The sequence below is a fragment of the Sebastes fasciatus genome, chromosome 21 (genome assembly GCF_043250625.1).
Source record: "Sebastes fasciatus isolate fSebFas1 chromosome 21, fSebFas1.pri, whole genome shotgun sequence".
NCBI classification, from domain to species: domain Eukaryota; kingdom Metazoa; phylum Chordata; class Actinopteri; order Perciformes; family Sebastidae; genus Sebastes; species Sebastes fasciatus.
In genome coordinates, this window is record NC_133815.1 from 6918433 (window position 1) to 6935440 (window position 17008).

At 45.4% G+C, this 17008-nt stretch overlaps 1 protein-coding gene across 2 annotated transcripts in view; it reads right to left on the reverse strand.

Moving 5' to 3' along the window:
* Nucleotides 1–17008, reverse strand: part of gli3 (GLI family zinc finger 3) — a 104585-nt gene that overhangs the window by 58829 nt on the left and 28748 nt on the right. For both annotated transcript variants that reach the window (XM_074622505.1, XM_074622504.1), the window contains exon 3: nucleotides 5241–5486. In XM_074622505.1, the coding sequence (XP_074478606.1) occupies nucleotides 5241–5486 (246 nt within the window). The remainder of the gene's footprint in view (nucleotides 1–5240; nucleotides 5487–17008) is intronic.

Below are 17008 nucleotides of genomic sequence, written 5' to 3' on the forward strand. Positions count from 1 at the left end.
CTGCTAAAGACTACAGAAGCTGAAGAGAAGGCCCCATGAGCATTTAGTCTTGTTGTTTTTAGAGTATAGTGCTAAATGTTTTTGTTGCCAGTGGTGTTTGCTGCAGTTGATTCTCCTTTTGGATGGACAAGATGCAGCAAATCTTCATTTTAAGCCTTCGCAACATCAGTAAAGTGCTATTGTTCCTGCTCGCCTCTGTGACTTGACTGATTAACCAATCTCATTTGAAAGGAAGTAAAACACACAGACAGATGTTGTGACGATGATACCAAGAAATGCTGAGTGTTTCTTCTTTGAACATCTTAAGTTTTCTGGAAATTCTTCTTAATTCTTCTTAGCCCCTTCACATTTAATCTTGTCATTGTTAATAAGAACTGCCATTATTAGGAGATGTTCCGTTCGCACGCATCAGCTTTGTGGTAAGAGCACCACATGACCTTAAGATGGTATGAAAGTGTGTTCTTGCGGCACTTCAAACTCTGCTTAACCCCCTTAAATCATCATGCGCTACAAAGGGGGCACATGCATGTGAGAATATGGCCTATGTTACAGCATGAGATGCCTCTAATAAGCTGTATAAAAGGGGATCATCTGATTATCCCTGGTGCGCTGGACCAAGGGGCCACAGCAGAGCGCAGGACCATGTTGTTCTTTCTTGATGAAAGGAGGTGGGTGGAAGGAATCCCTCTCCATTGCCTGCAGTGTGCCCCAGGCTTCTCTGTGCCGGCACACCGCTGGGGGACTACATCGTGCCACCACGCTCAAAAAGCCAATATTGAAACAATCACAAAGACAAACACTTACCCTTGAAACAGGCACGTGTCTTCTCACCCCAGGCTCTCCTCTGTACTCCCCAGTTCTTTTGGGGGGGAGGATGTTTGAACCTGAATCCCAGCCAGTACTTGTCATGTTTAAACCAACAAGAGGCAAGAAAGTTTGTTCTTCCAGTGCAATTTCAGAAGAGTAGCTGTTGTAACTTTTTTTCTCCACCTACAAACACACTGCTCTCTTTGCCGCTCTGGCTCTTTCAAGACATATGGAAAGGTCCCTTGTAGTCCGTATGAACTGAGAGACCGAGCACTGTAATTAACTGTGGAGAGCTGAGAGGCCATTGTTGTGCGGATCACGTTCAGTTTGGTGACAGCTAGCTCATTCAGTTCAGTGGTCAGCTGCATTTTGATATTGAGGCAGACAGACTGACGCCGGGGCAGCGGCTGGCGTGCCACGGCCCAGTAGACCTGAGATCAGCCCGGCGCAGCAGTTTAGAGTTTAACCCCTGTGACTGGACACCCACCAACCCCCCCACCACCACCACATCATAAAACCCCGGGACGGGTTTTGCACCATGGCTCAGTGTTCCTGCTATGCTTTCCCAGAACACAGGGCCAGTATGATCCAGGTAGCAGTCAACCTTTGGCCAGGCTCAGAGAGCTGGGTTACTGCGATACATGTGGAGGAATCCTTCAGCCAAGAGATCCATACCTCCACTGCCTGTAGCTTAGCAGGCATGGTTTCTGAGATCAGTCAAGGACAGCAAGGCTTTGGAGTGGGGATTAGACCCTGGCAGCAAGATCTGGGCTAGATTTTTTAAGGAGCTAACCCAGACTATTGGGCTGATGGGCAGCCATCACAGCCTGGAGACACATTTAATGTGTCACATCTACTATCAATAACCTACTGTATCACAGATACAGTACAGCCACAAAACTTATGTCACTTCCGTGCCAATATACTTAAGCATTGTCTCTAAAACTTGGCAAATTTAGTTTCCTCCAGTTTGTTTCGCTAAACATTCTCAGAGCAGTTTTAACATTTGCAAGAAAGCCATTGAAAAGGATGCTGCTTTAAGTCCCTCCGTGGATGTGTTTAGTCTGACAAAGAAGGGCAAGTGTTTAAGAAAGAGACACTTTAAAGAAGAAGATCCCCTCGGAGGAAGCAGAGATGCTTCGCCAGCAAGTAAGCTCACTGTTGCTGCAGGACCACTGACCGGCTAATCAGCGCACAATGTAAACAGATGTCGGCGCCGCGCATCCCATTCACACTTCTACACAATTAAGATCTTAAAAAAAAAGACTTCTCCCTCATTAATCCTCATCTCAATCCTTTCTTCTTATCCCACAGCAAAGCCCCATGTATTAGTGTTGTGGTAAGAAGGATGTGTGGACTCTTATCCAGTGTTTGCCCGAGAAAAGCGGCTAAGACTCAGGCATCACCACAATTAGCTAATGCTAACAATAGGGGCGATGTTTCCTTAGTGCCTCTTCCTTTCTGCACTGAAGTGGGTGTAAAAGCCAGAGTAAACACAGTCTTAGGCCACGGACGCAAGAGGAGTGGGAGATCACAAGTCCGGGTGAATAGCAGAGATTTACCAGAGCGCAGGCCCCTGAAGATAAACCCCCTTTTCGCTCTCTTCTTGTTGTTCGCCTCCCACGCCTCCCAGAGCTTCGCCGCCACGTTAACGACCCAGCAACCAGGTGTGGGGAGGCTGCAGGTGCCGTCGCATTTAGGCACATTAAGCACTGACACACACCAGCGCTAAGAGTAATCGGATTTACCTGGCTGTCTGCTGCGTGTTGTGGCACACTATGCAAGCACAGCACAAAGGCTTAGGGCCCCCTCTCCATCACAAACACACACACACAAGCGCACACCTGGGATGAATTTAGGAGGTGACAAAGCCCTCATAGAGAGGGACTACCGCTGGCGGAGTAAGGCCTGTGTGTGTGTGTGTGTGTGTGTGTGTGTGTGTGTGTGCGAACATGTGTATGGAACCAGAAACCAGAACAGGAGCCGGTGGCTTTTTACACCTTGTGGCGCAGGAGTGGCGACAGACGCTACAGGCTTCTGGTTCAAAGCAGCTGAGGGAGGGAGGGGAAGCGGAGGGTTTTAGGGGAACCCTTTGGTTCTGCTGACCCTCAGACCGCTGGAGCTCATGGGGATTGAGCTCTGGTACTGGGTTCAATCAGACAGAATGGGACCGCCGCCTTTAGGGACACCCCATGTCCTCAACACCTGGGGCCAGGAGGAGGTGTTTTACACAGCAACACTCTCATCTCAGATCACAAGTCTTCCTGAGCAGAGTCGGGATCAGAGAATCGACATCAATGAAAAACACTAGAAGCTTTTCAGACTTTGTGTTTTTTAAAGTCAAAATCTGTGTTATTTTCAGTCTTTGTTGGTGGTATTACTCCTTACAACAAATCAGAAACTTTTTTGTGCAATTCTTATATATCTACAAACACGAGGGCTGCAACTAACCATTATCTTCATTATTGATTATTCTGACACCATTTTTTTCAATTGATTAATCAATCACTTTGTCTAGAAAATGGTAGAAAATGGTAAAAAAAGAAAAATCCCAAAATGACGTCTTCAAATCGCTTGTTTTGTGTGACCGATAGTTGAAAATCTTAAGATATCCAATTCACAATGATAGAGAAAAGATATATTGTATATATTATTAAGAAGCTGCAACTTGCAAATGTTTGGCATTAATGCATTAAATCAAATTATTGCATATAAGTTGATCAATAGAGCTGCTACAATTAATCTAATTGATTAGTTGTCAACTATTAAATTAATCTATTTTGATAATCGATTAATCTGTTTGAGTCATTTTTTAGGAAGAAAATTCTCTGATTTCAGCTTCTTAAATGTGAATATTCTCTGGTTTCTATACTCCTCTATGACAGTAAACTGAATATCTTTGAGTTGTGGACAAAACAAGACATTTGAGGACGTCATCTTGAGCTTTGGGAAACACTGATCGACATTTTTCATCATTTTCTGACATTTTATAAAACAAGTAACTAATCGATTAATTGTGAAAATAATTGTTATTTGCAGTCCTATTGATTAACATTTTTATTTTTGCACTAACACTAAAGATTTTTTATATTAAAATGTGGAAGAAGCAGTGCAGAAGGAGGATCAAATCTATGTTCATCATGCCTGCAGCTTCCCAGCAAGCATCGCTGTGCTCTACTCCACTCCGTCTCGTATGATTGCAAGTCTTCCAGCCTCTTGAGCCCCAATGCACAAAGAAAGCCTCTTGAAGCTCTACGGCCCTTTTGACTCTTCCTGCTGCTTTTGAACTCTCCATTTCAGACTGTGACTTTTCCACATGACCCCAAGCCCCACAGTGACCCCCCTCTCTCCCCACTCCTACCCCAAGGCTTCAGTGGTCTGGAACCTCCAGAGCTCCTTCACACATACCCACACACATACATGAAATGAGAAGTGGCAGTGTTGCTGAGTTAGGTCAGGATGTAATGGGCAGTAATGTTCTGCCCTCGAGGGCCCTGTCCACAGCACTGGGTTTTGAGTAACCTTTCCCTTAAAGAGGCACCTTGGTGACTCCCGGGCACCCAAGCACGAGGGAGCAGCAGCTAATGAAGTGGCTGAATAAATAGAGTTACAGTATACGGTTGGGGTCCACTGGACTTTTCATTACTGCCACTGGATTAAAATCGCTCTGTCCCACTCTGTCTGCCCCAATTCAGAGCCAATTTAACCAAACTAAACAAGCTATCACATCAAATCCTTGTCTGCAGGCTAAGTCCTGGCTACAGTGGCCGCTGAATTAACCTCCTAATCAGCCTCTTACTCCCCAATCATCTATCTCCTGTTCTCTCTTTCCACATACACACACAGCTTCGCTTTCATCTAACTCCTACTGTCTATCTCACCTTTTTTTTCAAATTATCTTCAGTATCTCACTCAAGCCACAGCTCTCCCTTCACCTCAATCTCTCAGGCTTCATCTCCATTAGTCTCTCTCTCTTTCTCTCTTTCTCTCTCTCTCTCCGCCTTTCTCTCACACAGTCTCTGAGTCCCAGAGAGAGAGAGAGTAGGGGGTGGTGAGGTTTGACGCGGCGCTGCTTTGGGGCTTTGAAGTGTGTGTTGATGAGGGAAAGCAGAGTACTGTGTTCAGACAGGCCCCTAATGAGGGAATTAAGAAGCTACGCTGGCCGTTCCCCATACTAACTTCCCAGGCACAAAACAAGACAAGTGTGCGTGCATGTGTTCACAAAGGTGTGTGTGTGTGTGTGTGTAGAGCGCAAAAGAGGCTAATCTGTCAGATTTAATCAAGCATCTGGTAGTCCTGCCTCTCACGTACAGTAAAGAGACAAACTTGGCCTCAGCGCTCGGGGTGCTACAAACATGTCCTTGAGCTTTCTTTACTTCACAGAATCTACTTTAAAACATCAATACCAACTGTTTTCTGGGTAGTGGACTTACGGTAGTGTGGGTCTAGGTAGCCGTTGCGGGGGTCCATAGCGAAGAGAGTGCCTCGGTACGGCAGGGCATGCTCAGTCAGGTGGGGAAGGGAACCATGCAGCTCCTTCTTGAGTAGGGAGGGGCGTTCTTCTGTGGAGGTGGAGGGCTCCTCGCTTACGCTCCTGCCGGGGCCGCCGGGCCTCGGGGCCTGGGAGCTGATGGCATTGCGCCTCTCGCGGTGGTAAGGCGTTCCTGAACTCTCGTCCTCTGCAAAGATAGAAAGAGAGGAGGGGGGATGTTAAAACAATGAGCTGCAGATTTATTATGACCAGACAGAGGAGTAAAAGTTGGGAGCAGATGTGAGAACCTCTCTCCCTCCCTTGGTTGTGTCTCACACACATACAGCTGAACACACGCATGTTTTGAACACACATGGTGAGGAAGTCAGCTCACGTAGAGGGCGCGGGTGAATGGAGGAGCTGGAGATCAGCTTTGAACACCTAAAACCTACCGGGCATTACGGGTGTAAATCTGCCTGGGTTCGACTTCCACGGCGCCAGATGTGGGAGTTCAGAGGCAGGCGGTGTTTGAGCAAAATGGACACCATGGATGAAAAAATCCCAACCTCTTCCTTTCGCACAGTTTCCCTTAAATCTGCTCTTAAATTCAGCTCTGTCTGTTCTTTTTTTTTTTTTAAAGAAATGGATTCCCATGGAGGAGGCAACGCAGGCTTTCTGTCTGCATTCCAAGCTGCCCATTAACCAGCGTCATGGGTTGTATCAACCCCACCCTCCTTCGTTCTCTTGTTTTCTCCTTCTCCCCTCAGTTCTCAAACTAAATCGGTCTTACTCTGACGGCAAAATTAGGAGGAGTGGGGTCTCTGGAGAAAGCTTCCTGGCATGCTGGGTAAAGAGGATAGATGTGGAGTTCAAGGGCTGATCTCCACCAGAAAGACATGACCCTTGACCCGACCTCTGAACTGACATGTATAAGAGTCCGCTAGCCTCCTGACCTGGTATTAGTCTTTTCTCTAGTACGATACTATATATAGAATAACTCAGAAACTGGCATAGCAGTTCACACTGGTGAAGGCTAAAAATGCCTACATATGTTTTGTGCTCCTCATTAAGATCATTTGCAGAGTGAGACGCTTTACTTGTTGCCGTCAAATCAACCGATCTAGACAGTCAGGGGCCAGCTACATAGACTTCGTTTAGGACTAGTCTTGGCCTTAAACTGGTCTTGGATTGTCAGGTTAGACTAGTCTCATTAAGCCTGTCTGTTGCATACATTTTAAGACTGACTTAATTCGAGGTAGGAAAGTTAGCCACCTCTCCACCTGGCTAAGCCTGAGGTGAGAGCTTTGTTGCTATGGCAACTGTTAGAAGGTCAATTAGCTAATTGTCTCAACTGTTTCTCTATTACTTGTAGTAACGTTAACTTTTAGCTGACTATTTCAACTGTTTATCGGTAACTTTTTACCTTTTCTTCATCTTTAACGGTTCTAACAACCGTTGAATTTATGCTGTTAGCTAAAAGTCGTTAACGTTACTCACCAGTGCGACAGGAAACAACTATGCACACCCGGTGCTAATTATCGGCGTTGACGTGTTCTATTTTCGTCAATGACGCCCAAAGAGTTTCCTCCTATACACGGCCGTGTCCGGCCCACACAACAAAAACCTTTCCAGACAGAGAATGTCTAAGCGGCTAACGTTATCCTAAACCAGGGGTCTGCAACCTGCGGCTCCGGAGCCACATGACGCTCTTCAGCTCCTCTCCAGTGGCTCCATGTGGATTTATAAAATTGGAAATGAATAACTGTTTTTTTGTTTATATTTTCATTTTTATTTATCATTGTTGTAGGTCTATTTTACGACGGTACGACGGAGTACTAGGGCCACATTGAGGATAATAAATAAATCGGAGATTTCGAGAATAAAGTTATAATATTACGAGAAAAAAAGTCGTAATATTTCGAGAATAAAGTCAGAATTTTAAGAGAAAAAAAGTCGGAATTCATAATATTAGTATATACATGTAGAGTAGTATAGTAGTAGTAATTTTACAAGTTATTTTCTTTTTTTCTCGTAAAGCTGTGACTTTATTCTCGAAATCTCCGATTTTTTCCCCCCTCAATGTGGCCCCTACCTCACTGCAAATGTTTTTCAGCTCCAGACAGATTTTTTTTTTTTTTTTGTGCCTAAAATGGCTCTTTTGGTAGTAAAGGTTGCCAACCCCTGCCCCACACAAATGTTCCGCAGGGGTGTGCAAGCGTTCATAAGAACCAACAAAATCATTTTTTATTAATTTCCATGTAAATTTAAGTGCCTATAGCAAGTCTAAAGTTAAATTTAAGACTAGATCTATTTCTATGCAACTGGCCCCTGGTCTAGTATTTATTCAGGCCCTGACTACTTTATGAGCTGCTGCTGCTGTGAATGGTCTCCATGTTAAGCCCTTGTTTATATGCGATTATGATTTCACCACTGAGGGTGTTGGTCATCAGCTTCCTCCAATGCTCTTTCCTGCATCAATGTGAGAACCTGGCAAAATGCCGTTGTGCTGGCGCCCAGAGGTTCTGCAGTATTAGCAGCCATAGCGGTACAAGGCTCCCCCACTACGCACTGCAACCCAACAGCATCCAACTGCCAATTAAGAACAGAGGAGAGGGCCAGATTAAAGAGCACCACCTTAAGCACTGAAGAGGGCCGCCATAATGCTGTGGCACTTCACAGAAGAAGAGAAGCGATCAGAAAGGGGGAGGTTAAGAGAGAGAGAGAGAGAATGAGATCGAGAGAGGCGAAGAAGAGAGAGCAGGAGGAGCAACCCACGGGTCCCTCTTTTATTCCCCTCACTCTCCCACATCCATTACCGGCGTTCGGGCCAGCCACGCCTCAGCGCAGCACTGGCAGCAGATTCCAGGATTCTTAACGCGGAACTGACAGCCAGAGAGGCAAACCACTCTCATCCGCAGGAAATGACAGTGTCAGTTATGATATAAGTATTTAATCCTATACGGCGCAGCCAGTGATCTTATTAAGGGAATAATGGCACTTATACGGTTAAAGCTGGATTAATAGGTCTGCTCTTGCAAAAGCGCAATATTAACATAAAGGGATTTCAGAATTGGGTTCATCTCCTGACATGGATTGGAAGAAGTGGAAACTGTAAACTATGCTGGGAGCAAGCACTGCTAAGGGGAGAGCATGTAGCTGCGTGTAGCTTCCACTGCTTCCACATCCAGAAGATCTAGCATTACGTCTGGGAAAATAAAAACTGTGTTCATATTTATGAGCTCTTTTTCTTACTTTCATACAGATATTTGATGTTTTATAAATAGATTCATCACTGGGGTGTTAGATAGTGTAGCAGTTAGGAGGCCACAAGGCACTAAAACATCTTCTGCCAAACTTAAAAACTTAAAACTACTCGACTGCTTACTTTAGAAAACACTATGCAGTCTTATTCTTACTCCCTTTCCTTCTTGTTCTTTCTTTCTTCTCCTTCTCCAGTGACCCCCACTGCTATTTAGATATGTCTCGCTCCCCTGAGGGAGGTCAAGCGACTAATAGTTCAATCACAGCGGTGTCACAGTCCCACCATCCCCCTCCAGTCACCACAGAGGGGGTTCATCATTCTACCATATACCACCTTAAGGGGCTTCATTACTTCAGTTCATAGCACCTTAAATGGTTAAACAAACACTCAGCAGCACAAGGGTCAATTGACTCCTCGGACCGGTGGAAAGGAACCAGAAATCTCTGGTAAGGTTTCTCTTCTCTACCTTGAAACTTTTTGTATCCTTACAACATGTCGAAAGATGTCAAAAAATGAGCTAATGAAGACAGACGCAGGCAAACACATGCAACTTTGAAAAGTTCAACCACGCAACTCCTCTCTAACTCTGACCATCAGCCCAACAGACCCTTTCCCCTTTTCCCTCCCTCATCTTTCATTCCTCTTTTATTTTCTCCTCTTTTCCCATGGTTGCCGCATCCAGTCCTCCACCAGTTTGCAGGTCTATTCAGCCCAATACAAAAGCAGCAGGCCGGTCCTCTGTGGACCAGAGGAAAAGCATGCCTCTCAAAAAAAAAAAAAAAAAAAACAGAAAAAAATCCCGCTCTCTCTCTATGGTGATTGAATTTCTTAACATCTTTTCAAAAAGCGCTTAAATGCCTGGAGGCGAGAGGAAGAAACAAGCTAATGGTGGATGGGGAGCACTGAACAAATTTCAGAGCCCTTTCCTGCTCGCGTTTGAGGTTGAAAGCAGGCTCCTGCCTTTCAAGTTTCAAAGTCCTCCTTCCTCCCGCAGTGTCACTGAAGGATTTGAAAAGAAGGTAATTGTGCTCACTGCCGTCCTGATCAGAGCACACGCCCCAGCTCTAGTATTTCAGGAGCTTTCTCTGCCACTATTATGGTACCTGGTGCTCCATTCCTGCATTCTTCCTCCCTTACTCCTCTTTCTCCTCTCCCTCTCTACAAATGCACTCTCTCTTGCTCTCCCTCACTTGCTTTCTATCCTCCTTTCACCCCCAGCAAGCCACTCATTAAATCCTAAAGCCCAGGTTTCTCCCTTTTTTCCCCTTGTCTGGGGTCTCTATTGTAAAACTCTGGTGCGAATACCTTCAGAGAAAAACCCCTATGCATGGCCTTTAATATGGCGGCATAAAAGAGAGCGTGGACGCAATGACAAAATGAAATCTTAAAAGAGATAATGAGATATGGAGTGGGGCCAATTCCTCTAAGAGTTGGGCTCTGGGACAAGGGGTGGGGGCTAAAGTTAAGGGTGCCCAGACCATTCAAAGAAATGAAAAGTGAAACAAAACCCTTGGCTTGTTGTTTTTGAAGGTATTTTGAAGAGGTTAAAAACAAGGATTGCTGTTCCTCTGGATGCCAAGCTGTCCTTGACTCTCAAGCATCTGAGTTGCCCTCCGGCCTGCACTCAGTCAGTCTCTAAAGCTGGGACATGCATGTTTCAGGGGTGTACAAAGGGCCATTGCAGCCCTCTTCCCCCTGTTACCGCCTTTCCTAAAAGCCCAAACATCAGAGGAGTGGCACAAACAGGTTTTTGGCTGGGGAGCACATGGAGAGCGAACAAGGAGGAGTGGAGGATATACAGTGAAATCACAAAACACTTCTTCAAAGCTCCTCTCCTCCTGTGCAATAATCTCTTGCTCCCTTTTTTTTTTTCTTTCTCTTGCAAATCAACTCCCGGGAAAGACTCAAGACTCCCCAATTAACAATGAGAGGGGGAAGAAAAATTCCAGCAGCTGGCTAGAGTTTAATAAGAGCACCTCTCCAAGCGGCTTAGGCTTATGTACCTGATTCACCGGCCCTGGCATTGGCGCTATAGACAGAGGGAATCATTCACGATTAGCGCGGGCTGAAAGACGAGGGAGAGAAAACTCAAACCCAACACAACAAGAGCACGGGGGATTACCGCGATTGTGTGAGGTATTTTTCTGATCAACTTCTTGGGGCTCGGTGCCACGAGGAGCTGGGTGCCTTCCCCAACACAGAGTTCAGGCCTGCATTACGTGAAGGTTACCAAGTCCTAATGGAGCTCGCCGAAAAAGGGTGACATTCGAGAAACTCCTTGACAAACAAATCTTCTAAATGTCAGCAGGCAGATTCAGGTCATTAGCCTGATATCTGTGGGCAGGGTAGTTAGCAATCCACAGAGCTCTGGAGAACTTCAGCACACATAAAGTTCACTCCCTTTAACTTTGCGCTCATGTTTGATTCTGTCTCTGCAGAGTGAATCCGTAGTGGTACATTATTTAACCATCGGCGTGTGACTGATGTTTGGACGAATTGCAGAGAGAGGCATGGGCAGGTCAGGATGTTCCCTCTCCTGGTTAGCAGTCTATTGTCAGCAGCTGATTTCCCACACAGCGCCGGAGAATGCCCTCTTCAATATTCATCTAGGCAAATTTCGACGACTCCCACATCTCAATTTGGCTCTCAGCAGCCCCACGCCCCAGCCCCCTGCTCCGTAGCCCCGCGGCACCAGCCTGTTCTCTCCGCCGCCAGGGGTCTGTTGGGACGCACCCAGCGCTCAGCATCTCACCATCCCAGCCTCCAGGCCCCGGGGCTGGAGAGGGGCAAATCAAAGTCTGCTTGGCGCCTTCCTTCTTCCCCGCGCTCACCTCAAATCAGCCTCACAGCGGGGTTGTATCGTGCCAAGCCTCCGCCTGCCCCTAGCTACCCCTCATTCACCCATTAGGGGCACAGGCCCACCATAGAGCAGCCCGAAACCCCACTACCGTTTCATCAGGGCCACATTGTGAGGGAGCAATGAGCTGAAAGCCCCGACTCTAAAATGCACACTGATGCGTTTTTGACCGTGGATAGTTATGGCTTTTAAGGTTTTTTCACTCAAAGGGCACCTTGGCCTGCATTCTTTGAGGAATCAAACACCAAGAGATGCATTTGATCAGGGCTTCAAAGCAAAAAAATGCCATTTAGCGCTCTGATTGGCTTATAGGCTGTATTAGCTTCAGCCAGCTATGATCAGCCATAACCTGTTAGTTATTACTGTCCTCTGCAACAATATAAAATGATTGTGCGCGAGGGCAGTCGAGGGCAGAACTATGTCCGTTTTGGGATAGTGGGTCTTTTTAGGGTGAATCTGGGCCCAATGCCCACCAGACCAGAGCGGGCCAGCTTTCCACTGGGCCTCAGCATTGGAATCCCACTTCTGACACCAGAGTGATCCGGACCAAGTCTGTGGCACTCAGATTAGGAGCGGCTCGCCAAGAGAAATGGATATCCAGCCAAAGCAAAGAAACACAGAGCCAACAGTTTGGATAAAATAGAAAAAATAATACAGTAATTTCAAGCACATCAAATATGATCCAGAACGCCACTGTGGATGTCTCCCACCTTACCGTACAGAGTCACAAAGTTCACTTTTAATAGCTCAAACTTTATGTCCGTGTTGTTCTCTTATGTAAACAATGTGTGTAAAAAAATTCCCACATTGTGGTGTTTGAGTGCATAACTGTACACGGCGTTGAGGCATTAGGATCGTTAGCCTGCTCTTACTAGGAGCTGGATAATTAGACACTTCAAAGGCACCTGCCCGCCGTCCCAGAAGGGGCAGGAATCACAGCGCCCCGCCCCGTTTAAAAGCATGTTAACTCCTATCTGAGGCTAGCAGGCTAATTTAACTCTTGACATTTGATATCTAAGGAATGAGAGGGATCAGCCATTTAGCTGGAACAGGATTACCCCCCTGCACACCAGCCCTCCTTCTCCTCCTCCTCCTCTTCCTCTCCCTCCCCTTCAACCCCAAAACCCCCTCTCCCAGTCGGGCCGGATTCATTAATTTTCCTGCTGCTAAGCACTTTATCAATGACTGGTGAACGTCTAAGTCCAGAGTGGACTCTCTCTCTCTCTCTCTCTCTCTCTCTCTTCTGTGGTGATTAGGCCTGTGGATGTTCAGATCTGTCTGTCTAATTCTGTTGCTGCTCATCTATTCTCGCACCTGCTATGCAGCTCACTAAAAGAACAACAGTTATTAGACTACGGCCACACTAAGCAGGCTAACTTTAAAAATGCTGTTTAAGTGTGAAAGCCAGAATAACGGCCTCAGTCCACACTAAAATGCCAAAACCAGAGGTCTCCAACCTTTTTTTTCTTCTGAGAGCTAATTTGACAAAATGAAAGTGTCCGAGAGCTACACATAGCACCAACTTGTACATTGCCAAGAGCAGACGTAATTTATGGCTCTTTAATAACGTTTCAGTCATCGCCTCTATTACAATTCTGCCACAGGCGAAGGGCTTTTTGTGTTTCGTTAGGGTGTGCGCCACTAAACGAAGGCTCTATTGCTGCGTTGGCCTTCTTCATCAGTTCGGTAAAGAGTTGTCTTTAGGGCGTTGTTTTCAGCTCCTTTACCTTCTTTGCGCGTAAACTGCTACCAACCGGAAAGTCCTATGAAAAGTTGCTGTGGACTTTGGTGAAGTGGCGCTCAACGTTACATCTTTTATCGACTGACACGCTCGCACCGCCAATGAGACACACATATTTGTCATTCACATTCGTGAAAAAAAACTCATGAAAATAGTATATTATTTGCCTTTTATTGACCTGGCTATTTTCTGTGGTCATTGTCATTATGTTCACATTATATGTGTCATTTTTTGTCATATGACTTGTCTGTGTTGTATTTACATTATGTTTTTACTCTGTACACATGACATCTATTGCACATCTCTCTTCCTGAGGTTTCTTCCATTTTTTTCCCTGTTATTTTGAGTTTTTCCTCATCCGATGAGAGGGTCGACTGTAAAGGACAGAGGTTATTGTATCCTGTGCAGATTGTAAATTGCTAATCTGTGATTTTGGGCTATAATAAAAAATAAATAAAATTGACTTGACTTGTCAAATCTGACATGCGCTGGCCTGCTAACATCGTCTAATGTTACGGCGTCACTGATGAAATCAAACTTGAAAGCAGCGTAACTCGTTTAAGTGACAGCTGATTGGCAATTGGCAATGGTTATTAAATTTCTGTACATATTTGTTTTTAACTTCTAGCGAGCCACACAGAAACGGGTAGCGAGCTACTGGTCGCTACTTGTTGGACACCCCTGGCCTTAAGAGGAAAATGGCTAAAAGTCTTCTTCAACCTATTTCAGTTGGCAAAGAACGACTTTGGTTTGTTGGATTGGCTTCTTAACTTTACTACGACACACTCCCTGACCGCGCTCACTTAATCGTTTTCCCTATTCACAATGAAATGCCATTTTCATGCCTTCCAGACCGTATTTTCCTAATTTACAGGTGTCGTGGAGTGGAACAAAACCTGGAGAAAAAGGTTCAAATTTAGCCAGCTTAGTGTGGATTGGCACAGAATTGTAGGTTATATTACATTCATTGTAAACCTAATAATTTCCAGCAATAGCAGCGCCCCAGCCAAATACATTCAAGTAACCTTTGACGTATCACAGGTAGAGAGGTGCTGGGAGTAAATTTGCATCCATAACTCTGCATTAGTCTCAGTCTAATGCCTTCTGCTGAATGTCTACATTACAGGTTGAATCAGGGGCTACACATGAGTGTGACGGATCTGGGTTAAATGAACAGCATGCCCGGCCCTTTGATGCTGCAGCTGGTAATGCTTACAGTTTCTAACCCGTCACATTTGGACATAAGGTCTTTTTACCAGAGAGCATGACAATCAGAATTCCAAACTACAAGCCAAACGCCATAAAAATAACACAACTCAACTGACTCCTTCACTCTGCTCCCACAATGAGCGGCTGTTCCTCTGCACACGCATTAAGTCACATAGTGTTAAAATAATATAAAAAACACTAATTGAATCAACTTTTTTGCCTTGACACGTTAATTATCAAAAATAACATTAGTTCATTTTCCACAGTTTTTTTTTCATCGAGACCTAAAAGGTGCCAAATCACCTCACAAAGAACTCTTTATGAACCTTTCAATCAGCGTGTGCCTTCCAACATCCTATCATCATTACGGCTGACAAACTCCCAGACCTGACCCTCACCCGCCCCCAGCGTGTGATATGAATGGGAGTGCCCGGAGCTCAATAAACAGGGTGTAATTCACCCCTCTCCCCCTGAAAATACAGGTGAGACCTGGACCCCTTCATTACAGCGTCTGCAGCAGGCAGCGAAAGCTCTGCAGATTAGAGGATCTGCTATGTTGGCCAAACAGACTTAACCGCTGTCTGCTGGGAAGGGGCTGGAGGTGAGTAGGGGAGAGGAGAAGGCAGCAGGCTTTCTATATGATTACATAAGTGGCTCTGGAGAGCACAACACAGGGTGAAAGTTACAGGTTTAGACGATATGATGGACTCGTGGCTGGAGGCACAAGTTAGATCACTGAGTCCCTACATGCTCAATGAGTGGACACTAACCGTGATTCCATTCAAATGTCAAGCGAATTTTAAGCGAAATTTTGAAATGTTGTAAAAAATAAATATGAATTAGGTGTGTCATGTTGGGCTTTGGAAAACACTAATCGACATTTGCCACCAATTTTTTGACATTCAAGAAAACAATTGACAGATTAATCAACAATGAAAATAATCTTTAGTTGCAGCCCTAATCGGGGCATGAAGCATCCTAACCTGGTCTCACGGAAAGGCGTATAAATACCTCAACATTAAATGGACAGTCCGCATGTCACGAGTATGCATTTTAGCCTTTTTTGCATGTCATTTGTACGCCATGCAAACGTCCAGTTAGGTTTAGGCAAGAAGACCACTTAGTTAGGGTAAGGACAAACGTCATGGTTTGACTTAAAATAAGTACGTAAACTGAGTAAAACACGTACGGAAATAACGTAATACAACTACAGAAAATACGTCACAAACGTCAATAAAACACACATGACAATCATCACATGCTTCATTAACGTAACTTCCAAAACAAAACACCGATCAACAACAGCCTCAAACACGGGTCTCCTGGATAAAAGTCCTGTGTTTGTTGGACCCATCCACCTCCCACCACCCACCCCACCATAAGTCTTTTATACTACGTCACTAACTCTTACCGTAGCATTTATACACAGATGCATTTACATTGCAGTCAGTACAGGATACGTGACGTACAAATGACACGCGGGAATCAAGAACGGTGTATTTATTGCACGCTAAACGCCTTGCGCATTATTGGTGTGTTTATACGCCTTTTCGTGCTAACCGTCTGATTGCTGAGCTTAAACTTCTTTTTCCTGCACCACTAATGTGGGGATGAAGCTGGAGGTTACACCTTGTAGAGCCATGTTAACACAGCCAACAAATCTTACCACTTTCAGATCCATTCGTCGTACCAAACAGACTTCTAAGAAACAATGTTGGAATATTTCTAATGGATCAAACGACCATTTATCAGAGAGAATCAACTTTATATGTTGAGGAACATAGTGTTAAAGGAAAGCTTTTTATGCAAATTTACAATTGGGGGAAATATGTCTTCATCTATGAACATTTAATAATGATAATGGAAGTTTTATTTAGTCTACAAAAGTGAGAGTTGCTCCTGTAGCAGCCCAAACATGGGACACATTCCTGTCTGCCCACATATCATGTAGCATCCTAAATCACATAATAACCTTAGTTTTCCTCCTCGTATCTCCTGCTTCAACACTTCTTCCCTTACTACCTACGTCTGCTGCCGTCCCCTCTCTGTAATGAGCTCTCTTCATGTATGACCTCTCCTGTCACTCCCGCAGGTCCAATCCTCCTCTCCCGCTCCCCTCTCGCCTCCCTTCTCTAATCTCTGCATTACTTTGCCATTAATCCCACATTCCACACGAGGATGACCGAGTGCAGCTCAGATGACACATTGCCTTCGTAATCTGGTGTTCGCGTTGGAATGAATCAGTGGGCTGGAAGCAGAGCAGTGTTTAAAATCATCATAGTAAAAAGCTGGATTCACCTGTAGCATGTTCCCTTCCCTCTCAATCCTTCATTCACGTCTCTCTACATCCCACCTTCTGCATCTAATTCACACTTTCTTCCCGCTAACCTCTTGTTACTCACTCCTGGTTTCCTGATATCATCCTTCATTCTCCCAGTTCCCATGTCTTTCCTAAATCTCCTCAATCTCCCCTCATCCCTTTCCCGCACACTCCCTCGCTCCCTCCCTTCCATCCATCCAACCCCCCCCCCCCTCTCCAGAGCCGCCGCAGTGGGACTGTTGGACTCACGCAGCCCCATGCTGAGCTGCTCCAGAGCCAAGCCAGAACAAAGAGCCCATTGAGCCGCGCGGAGACATAATGTGGGCCGCCTCTGACAGCAC